This window comes from Toxorhynchites rutilus, chromosome 2 (genome assembly GCF_029784135.1).
Source record: "Toxorhynchites rutilus septentrionalis strain SRP chromosome 2, ASM2978413v1, whole genome shotgun sequence".
NCBI lineage: Eukaryota > Metazoa > Arthropoda > Insecta > Diptera > Culicidae > Toxorhynchites > Toxorhynchites rutilus.
In genome coordinates, this window is record NC_073745.1 from 269,463,163 (window position 1) to 269,473,025 (window position 9,863).

The 9,863-nt window shown below is 37.0% G+C and overlaps 1 protein-coding gene across 12 annotated transcripts in view; it reads left to right on the forward strand.

Moving 5' to 3' along the window:
- The window catches only part of LOC129768843 (uncharacterized), a 539,752-nt gene extending 530,510 nt beyond the window's left edge, over positions 1 to 9,242 (forward strand). For 11 of the 12 annotated variants that reach the window (XM_055770771.1, XM_055770770.1, XM_055770772.1 and 8 more), the window contains 4 exons: positions 16 to 180; positions 245 to 854; positions 945 to 1,148; positions 6,602 to 9,242. In XM_055770771.1, coding sequence (XP_055626746.1) covers positions 16 to 180; positions 245 to 854; positions 945 to 1,148; positions 6,602 to 6,726 — 1,104 coding nt within the window. In that variant the 3' untranslated portion in view covers positions 6,727 to 9,242. The remainder of the gene's footprint in view (positions 1 to 15; positions 181 to 244; positions 855 to 944; positions 1,149 to 6,601) is intronic. The other variant, XM_055770776.1, reaches the window with a different exon arrangement.
- The last annotated feature ends 621 nt before the right edge of the window (positions 9,243 to 9,863 follow it).

Below are 9,863 nucleotides of genomic sequence, written 5' to 3' on the forward strand. Positions count from 1 at the left end.
TTGTTGGTTTTGCAGGATACTTTCTACGATCCCGAAGACGGAAACGATCTCAAGCTGAAACTGCTGACAACCGAACGAAACCCGCTGGATCAATACCACTGGTTGCAGTTTGACTCGAAGAACCACGAGTTCTTTGGTATCCCCCGAAGCCACGATATCGGCCAGAGAGAGTACCTGCTGGTAAGATTTTCCATGGACGTAATCGACGAGCGAACTTACTAATCGTTCTAAATTTTGTTCTCAGATGGCCGAAGATCGTGAGGGCTTAACAGCGACCGATGCGCTAGTAGTGGTTGTCCACCAGTCACACTACAAACGCGACTACAGCGTTCTGTTCGAGCTGACTCTGGACACCACGCACGAACAGTTCAACATCGCGTCAGCCCAGAGGCGATTCATCGAACGACTCGCTCAGGTGTTTGGTGATTCCAACACCAACTTCATCCAGATTCGAAACATTCGCACAATCCATCACACCGGTCAGGTGCAGGTAACGTTCTTCAACACAACCCTCTACCGGCAGCATCAGCGCTGCCCCAACGAGGAAATCGAAGCGCTACGAAACATTCTCCTGTACCCGGATGGAACGATCCGTGCCAAGGTGCGGGAGATTCTGGGCCAGGAGTTCAGCCTGCAGAACGTAAGTTTGATCCCGGTGGGAACCTGCCAGGACTACGACACACCAATCCACGTGACGAACGAACCCGAGAAGGCGCTTCCACCCCCGATCGCCAAGGACGACTATCTGCTCACCTTCGTCCTGCCGGCGGTGATAATCCTCACGATGCTGCTGATTGCATCGATAATCGCGTGCGTTCTCTACCGGCGGCGGCTCACCGGCAAAATGGAACTTGGTAAGTCTGTTGATCACCATCGCGTCACCGAAATCGAAACCTACTAACCCCGAATTGGTGCAAGGCTAATACATAAATCAATAATCGAAGAATATATCAATTTCCAACCTATCACGTCCCAATCCCACCAAGGTACCGACGAGGAGCGCAAGTCGTTCCGCTCCAAGGGCATCCCGGTGATATTCCAGGACGAGCTGGACGAGAAGCCCGAAATCGGCAACAAGTCGCCGGTCATCCTGAAGGACGAGAAGCCACCGCTGCTACCGCCGTCCTACAGCAGCACCAACAATGACGGTGAGTTGAATTGCTTAATATTGGGATGGGGACTACACGTAGCTATTCAATATAGGGACACAATTCAATGTTTCGAGTGGAAAAAGTTTATAAATTTTGAACTTCAATATCCCTTAAATTAATGGATGGATTTTGATTCTTAATACACAAATTAATAGGAAACATCCCCAGCAACTTCATTCCACGTCTATAGCTTCAAGCGGCTGGACGTATAGTTTTTCGTTATTCCAATATCATCATTGACTTCCTAATTGGTAAAATGCCATAACGGTTTTTTTAAGATATTTCACACAAGTAATTCCACAAGGTGTGAGGTCTCTTGATATGGAGATCTCCTATTTTTAAACGAGTGACTTCTCCTTATGTACGAAAAAAGGGACAGGAAAACGCCGGAACGTGTTCGTACATTGGAAGATAGTTCCTCCGGGAACCAGTCAGCTCATCCTACCAAGGCTCCCTCGATAAAAATTGCAAGCCTCCTACAAGCTCCTCAATCCTCCATTATGCCCGTTCTCCCTCTCGCACCCTCGATTTCGCTTCCTCCTTCTGGTGTTCCCATTTCAACTCAACCCTCGTCCTCTCCTCTCCTCCTTTGTCTCCTCTCCCCGTGTTGAGAAAAATCCGGAAATGCTCCCGACACAGGTCCATTGATTGTTTTATCCGACCTAAACCAGTGGTAAAAATATCGTGACAGTTCTGACAAGATACACCTCCGTAACCATAGTTTGTAATGTTGGGCCGAACAAACTGCGTATCTAACCGGAAGCAAGCAAATGAGATTGTTGCTAATAAGCATTTCACTCTAGAATATTACGTGTATATTCCCTCCAGTGCACAATGGTCCAGGAGATGCATTTAAGTGGAAATTAGCATTTAGAGCTTGACAGTTATTCTCTAGACAACCTGTCTTAGACAAAGTTGGTAGTCATGATAGAGCGCTTGTTTTTATGTTGTCAAAAAAAGGGTGACCAAAATTGTTGATGAAATAAAAAAAATCAACTTTCTTATCTTTATAGATAGAGGTAAACATAGTTGGACAATGTTGTAGCTCCAATTATTTAAGACATCTTAGTAGAACGAAGTTTTTCTCTATCTCTTGAAATAACCGATTTAGCGCTTTTTTTCTAGGTTACTTTAGGGTCACCATGAAAAAAACTGTTTTTATGCTCTAATTTTTATATTTCAAAATTTACATGCAAACTGTCTTCGAAAGACTTTTAGAGCTCACTAATACAAATATTTTTCGATGCAGAACTTGTGAATATCTCAACTTCACTCAAAGTTATTGATATTTCTTCCCAAAAAACACGCTCTTTTCATTTGTTTGTCATTCTTTCTGGGGCAAACATGAAAAATGTACCCTATATTTGACAACATTAAAACGAACGCTCTATCATGAGTAACATCTTTATCTAAGACAGTTTTTGTCTAGAGAATAACTGTCGAGCTCTAAATTCTAGTTTCCACTTGAATGCATCTCCTGGACCATTGTGGAGTGGGGTAGAAATTGGAGTGGTGATAACTGGAATGAGCATGACGTGGAAAACAATAAAATGTAAAGAAGTTGGCATGTTCCAGAAGCTACCTTCGATGGAAGAAACATCATGGTTGGTCAACAATTTGGGAAGTCTCCCATAAAAGGGAAAAACGAAAATCACGCCGCCCGACTCCTTACGAGTCACTTCTTTTGGTTTCGGAAAGCAACACGCGGGTGAACCCTACACGCGCTCTCGACATGTGAAATTCACAAAAGTCACTGGGATAATCAGCAGCGATCTTTGACTTTCGCAGAAATTTTAAAGGGCGTTCATCCACTAGATCAACAACGCAACCAATGCCAAACTCTTCAGTCCAAAAACTAATGTGAAAACTAATCCCATAGGTTTCACTATTTCAGGAGAACTTCTCTGATAAAAAGAAATTCAACTTGAATAGAATTTCTTCATACTGGATAGATTTACGGAACGTGTCGGAACACATCTCTGAAAACTCAAAAAAAAACCAGTGGTTCTATAGTTGTAAAACGCCGTGTAGTACACCCATACCTCGCTTTACGACCTAGATACGTTCTACGAAATTTGGCCGCAAAGCGAGAATATAACTATTCTAATACAAATTCATACAAATTCAATCAGATCGGTTCCAAATTTTCTAGATATGTAACATGGTTTATCATTCAAAATGCATTTTATTTTTTTATTTGTATTTTATTTGTATCAAAAATTTAATTCATTAAAATTTATTTAAATTTAAATAAAAATAAAAATTTATTTTATCTATAAACAAAAATGAAACAACTTCATGTTACATGGAATATGTGTATGTATACATACCTATTATTTTTTGTTGCTTAGGTTATTGTCTCGCAAATATTTTCTCACTTCTGCACAAAAGTGATTTTTGAACCAATTCTCATTTTTTTGCCGTTATAACGAAACATTTTAGGTCGTAAATCGAAAACGTGCCTGAATTGAAGAGGGCCGTTTATAGCGAAATGCCGTATAAAGAGCGGCCGTATAGCGAGGCATGGGTGTATGGATTTGATTGTACACCCAAACTAGCGTTGCCAGAAAGCATTTCATTTTCGGCAGAAACCATGCCTTTTCGTCCACTACATAGGAGAAGTGTTGTTATTAAAAGTAAAAATAAGCATATGAAATAAACGAACTAGTTTTTTTTTCCTAAATCAATGCTAGCGTTCAAAATCATAAGGGCCCGACATCTTAACAGAAACTGAAATTTCAGTATTTTTGAAGTGTTCTAAACTTAATTTCAATTCAATTTTACTTCTCGTTACGTCGACGTAAAAAACGTAAACGTAAACGTAAAAAACGTAAAATAACAAAATCAGAACAATCTTTTGTTCCTTTGACGGATAAACATTTGACAATGCATGGGAAAAAAGGTTGCAAGTTTTTTCATGTAAAAAGCACTTGAAAAATAAATTTAATTGACTCCGTATGACTTAGATTGAGACGAGAAGTTTTCCGCTTGTGTCTTAGTTTTAGACGACTGAAGTTTTCAGCACCCTAATTGTGAAAAAAGTAATTACAATTGCTGACAAAAGTCAAACTTCCATGAAGTTGCTCTAGAATCCAAACATAGTAGACATTAGAATACTATTTCTGAAATCAAAGAAAAAATTAAACATTTTAGTTCGTGATATGTTCTGTTTTTCATAATGCGAAAAATATGATTTGGAAATCTGTAATTAGCTTCTGTAATCCTCTTTCAACATTATTCGTTGACATATTCAATTCTGTACCATTTGAGAAACTGACTGGTATGCCTGGTATGTGAACTTCCTATTTTCCTGGCTACTAACACAAACAAAACCCGTGAATCTTCCCACCTTCTATTCTTCATCTCGAGCTATATCTATCTCGGTCTGGGCCGTGTATGTGGCAAAGTATGCAGAAAGCTTATTTGTAGTAGTATATGTAAAACCACGTGTTATTATGGGGTAATAGTGTTTGTGAGAGAAGAGCGTTGGACTCATACAAACTCATACCAACGCAATTTTATTTCATTGATTTTCATGACATGAAACGCTATGAATCAGGAACAACATTATATTGAGTGGTTTTTATAGCTGTTTCGATGATGTTGTCTGGCATTAGTGGCGAAAAAATAACGATGCTTTCACCAATACAAAACCGTTGCGGAAATTTGAAAAATGAAAATTTAACTTTCAGAGCACTAGTTCGAGTTTTTCGACGTTTTTCATTATACATTGCGACGACAGATGAAAATTCCATATCTTGTGAGTAATCAATTAGAGTTTGGTTGATATTAATTGATGGGAAGTGTGCGAAAAAGATCATTTTCTACACACTGTTTCGCAAAAATTATTGATTTTCTGGCGAGGGGTAAGGAAAGTAGATGAAAGAAATGAGCGCCATCGGGGCAGCCATTTGTGCCTTTCTTCCACGTTCATCTTGATCTTATATTGATAATAGCAATATTGAACGAAAAGCATCATTTTTGGATAAAAGGGGAAAAATTATTTTTCGGACCACCGGCTAACTTTTTTTTCCAAAAAATTCTTTGATAATTACAAATTATCAAAAAAAATTATTCAAAAAAAAAATATTTTGAAAATTAAAATTCATTTTTTTCGAAAACATATGCTTTCAAAATTCTGAAAGAAATAGATATAAATAGCCCTTAAAATTTCCAACAAGTTTTCCATACATCGGACAATGGGAACATTTACATGGAAAAAGTTTTTCGAACATCAACTTTCTCATGTTTTTCTTTGAAAAAATGCTATTAATGTTCAATTCGTAACATTTTTTTGTATAAATAATCGCAGTTTAAATGCTCTGTTAACTTTTCTCTATTTAGAAACATGTCAAGAACATGTCAAACGTGAGAATTTACACACAAAAATGTTACGAGCAAAACATTATTTTTTTTAGGAGTCTCCATGCAAAAATGAATTATATTCCAAAACAATGAAAGAGAGAAAGTTGATGTCTTCGACGAAAGTTTATATTTTAACAAGATCTAAAACTTTGTCGAATATAGTGCATCTCGCTATCTTGACTTTAAACAAAATTAGGAAAAGTTGTATTTTTTTCAAAGAAAACATGAAAAAGTTGTTGTTTGAAACACTTTTTTCCTGTAAAAGTGCTCATCTTCCGATGTATGGACGACTTGTAGTAAGGGCTATTCATATATATATTTTAGGGAATTTAAGAAAAAACGTTTTTGAGAAAAATGAATTTTAGTTTTAAAAATAACTTTTTTGTCAGCGAAATTTTTTTGGTAATTTATTATGAAATTTTACAATTTCCTACATTTCATCCTTTGACAAGAATTTTGTAGGTATCATAGTTTTTAAGTTATAAATTTTTGTAAAAAATTAAGAAAAAAATGTAGCTTTTTCCAAAAAGTAGTCTAATTGTTTTTCGAATATTTCAAGTATGCAAAGTTGCTCAAATGATCCATGTCTTTACACCCACAACGTTTCACTACTATCTGAGATGGTGATGCCAAATCCTAAGACGAGTTGGCATGAAATTCGTCCCTAACGAAAAAATAAAAAAATACGGGTCTAATATTTTGCAATAAAGAACAAAACTACCACTTTTCATAGAAATCTAAGAACCACTATATCGGTTTGGCATGGAATGGCTGATATACTATACGAATGCTTACCAGTATTTGAGAGTCATTACATTTTCTGTTATTTTTAGGCTCATTAGATCGGGTTGACAAAACATGAGCTAAAATCTATTTTGGATGTAGAATTGTTTTAATTTTAAAAACCCCCCGGGGATCCCCCGGGACGATTTATCATCTGGCATTCTCATAAGAACGGTTCATGAATCTCAAAAACTTTAAGCACTTTGCACAAATTGCTGATTAACTAACGTAAATTTTTCATTCTACGATATTTCATCCAAACAAAATTCGTTGTCCACTGATCGCAACATTTCCCTCCCCAGGCGAGAACGAGGACCTAGATGAGTACGTTCCCCCGCCGGCAGTGGTCGTTGGCGGCCGCGAATCCCGGGGCAAATCGCCCGTGACCCCATCCTACCGGAGGCCACCGCCGTACGTGTCTCCTTAGAAGCAAGCCCATCGTAGTGCCGGCCCCAGAAGCAATCATCGCAGCAGCTAGACTACGATAACGGTCGGGGGCGGCGGCGGTGGTGGCAGCATGGCACTACGAAGCAGAATGCGGCTTGAGCTTGAACTTTTTACTAAATCACACTGAATTAGACGCGTGCACGGAAGTGGAAGGATACTACTGGCCTTCGATTTGGATACAGATTGGAAGGGGATCGTGGAAACTGAGAAGAAGGTATGTGTTCGGTATACAGGAAGAGTCCTCTAAGAGTTTCAGGGGATTATAGTTTTTTGTACCGCCAGCGGGGAAGGAGGGCAAAAATCATATTTTTGTAGAGAGAAAAAAAAGTCAGGTCAGAGAAGGAGATCATTGTAAGGAAAGCAAGTTATAGTCATCCTACACTAAGATAAGGAGTTAATCAATATTGAATTATACATAGCGGCAAGAAAAAACGGAAGTTGGCTTAGCTAGTAAGGTGTGTATTTTACCAAACGCATTGTGACCCCAAGATTATTTTTTTTCATTTGTTCTAAAAATAACAAGCTGAACAATCTTTTGATATCGAGAGTTAGAAAAGACTTTCCTTTTCTACCCCCCGTTTTTCGAACCTCAAATTTTACGGTTCCGAACGAGGGATGCGCACAATCAAATTTTATAGTTTTTCCTTTATATCTCTAACACAAACATGCAGCAAATTGAGCCCGAACAGTATAAGAGCTTAAAATGATAGAAGAATATTTTTAGTTTCTCTAAAAAATACAAATCACTCGACTAGTAAATGGATATTAATCACGTGTAAACGCGCATTAAATTGGATTTTTCTCGTGAATATTTAGGCTAAATTTACTCGAATTAGAAATGCCGATAGGATGTGTTAACAAGGAAGCGATAATTTATAAACTTGTAATTTTATAAATTGCAAGCATTAATAGTGGATAAAATTTAGAGGCACAAGCAAGCAAAAGCAAAGAATTGAAAATAAAAAAAGCGATGAATTGGAACACTATCAATCTATGGGCCAAGTTAGACAAATCGAAACTCTCGATTCTATCGTAAGAAGAAAAAATAACTTTTCTACCAATTATTGAATTCGGCAGCTTTCCTAAACATTGCTACAATCGATGAACCACTCATTTTATATCTGCCATAATCAATGGATTTTGTCTGTGTGATTCATTTATCACTTTATTTTTAATAAACGATAATGAAAGGTACACACAACCAAAAAAGTAAAATAGTTTTGAAGAGTTATCGAACACGGACAAACAACTGCCATATTATGAGATAGAAAGAGTAGTGACAAGTGAACGTGTTTTTTTTTATATTTCAAAGCTGCATTTTTGTCCATCCTTCCATCCAGCCAACTGGAAGAAGAAGTATATATTGTACAACAGATGCGAAAGAAAGGTCCCTAGGACTACGACTCTTCGTCCATACAACGCAAAAAAAACGAGGATTTGATACAATCACAAAAAAAACAACGATTTCCACTTAAGAGAGGAGCAGACCGAAAATAAAACATTCAAAAGAACCATTCGTATTTGGAAATGTGTGAGCAAAGATGAATATCAAAGATTATCTATCACTCGACAATTATTGTTTTACCGTTTGTAAATTATTTCTATTGAGAGAAAAAAAGGGCAATTCGCTAAGTTTAATTGGACTTATTTAAGTGTAGCGTATACATATTTTAAATCATAATGGGAAACAGTACTAGAAAGAGAAAAATGGCGAAAATCGTAATCTGCATTACTAGGCGATAGTTGTGTAAGATAGACTTTGTAAGCGACCAATTATTACGACGAGAAACTCTTTCATCATTTATTTAAACGAGAGAAAATCTAAAACAACACACGCAAACGCAAATATTGTACAGAATTTTTAATCCGTAGAAGCATAAAGCTAAACTTAAACAAAAATGCAACGTACTTTAAGTATACCGCGATAATCGAATTCAACCCCGCACTAACTAATCGAAGATTCTCTCCCAACCAATTCTCCTACGCAAGCAAAGTAGAAACTTTGTTGGACGAGAATTGAAACTCTTTCTCCCTCGGACCATCGCATCACCCATGAAAATGATGATGATGATGATGTAAAACAAACAAATGTGGACTGAAATGCACAATAGCCGGACAAATAAAAAACCTGATCAGTTCTTTTTACCACTTTAAAACAGTATAAATATACTCAAGCACTGATAGAAACAATTACACAAACGCACCGAAATGGAAACAAACATAAAACAAATGTGTCTCTTGAGGCAAAAAAAAACAAGAGGGAACTAGTAGTAGCAGGCAAGAGTCCTACGAATTATTGTGTATGATAAATAAATCCAGTAGAACCCCAAATAACGCAAGAATAAGTAAGAACAGAACACAAAACTCAAATCAGAATCAGAGATGTAACAGGAAGAACTATGCACAGACGGGCTGCTGAAGCGGTTGCTGAAATCAAATAAGCATGAAAAAAGATAACCAAATTGTACATTTTTAATAAAAAAGTATAAAAAAAGATCTTATGAATGAACTGTTTTCAAAATATCACCATTCCGTTAAAGGCCAATCAATGGACTGTTGTAAATCTAAATATGCTTAAGAATGTCTTGAGGACTGAAATACTAGGTCAGTAAAAATGTTGTGGAAGGATAACTGCATTTGCGTCTCGTCCGTCTGTTCAAACTGTTCAGACAATCTCATAAAAAATCATTTTTTAATTCATTTTTTTCATATTTATACAATTCTAAATAAAATCGAACTAAAAATGCAGATTTCGAAAACTTGTATTTCTTATTCGAACGAAAGTTTGTTTTCCGTTTGGGTTGGAAGAAATATGAATTTTCCACAGCATTTGGGAATTGACTCAAGTGTATCTTTTGAAAAGGGCATATCGATTTTAGTATGAAAATCATTGAATATTGATATTTTATATCTCAAAAACTATGAGTCCTACCGAAATAGTGTTTTAGAAAGAGTTATAGAGTATTGATGTCCATAGGTGAGAAAAAAATTCAGTACTTTTTGACGTAGGACTACGTCTTTCATGTCTATTCAAGAGGAGGCGATCTGGCGTAGTGGTAACATCCATGCCTCTCACGCTGAAGGTCACGAGTTCAATTCTCACTCCCGACATTCTTC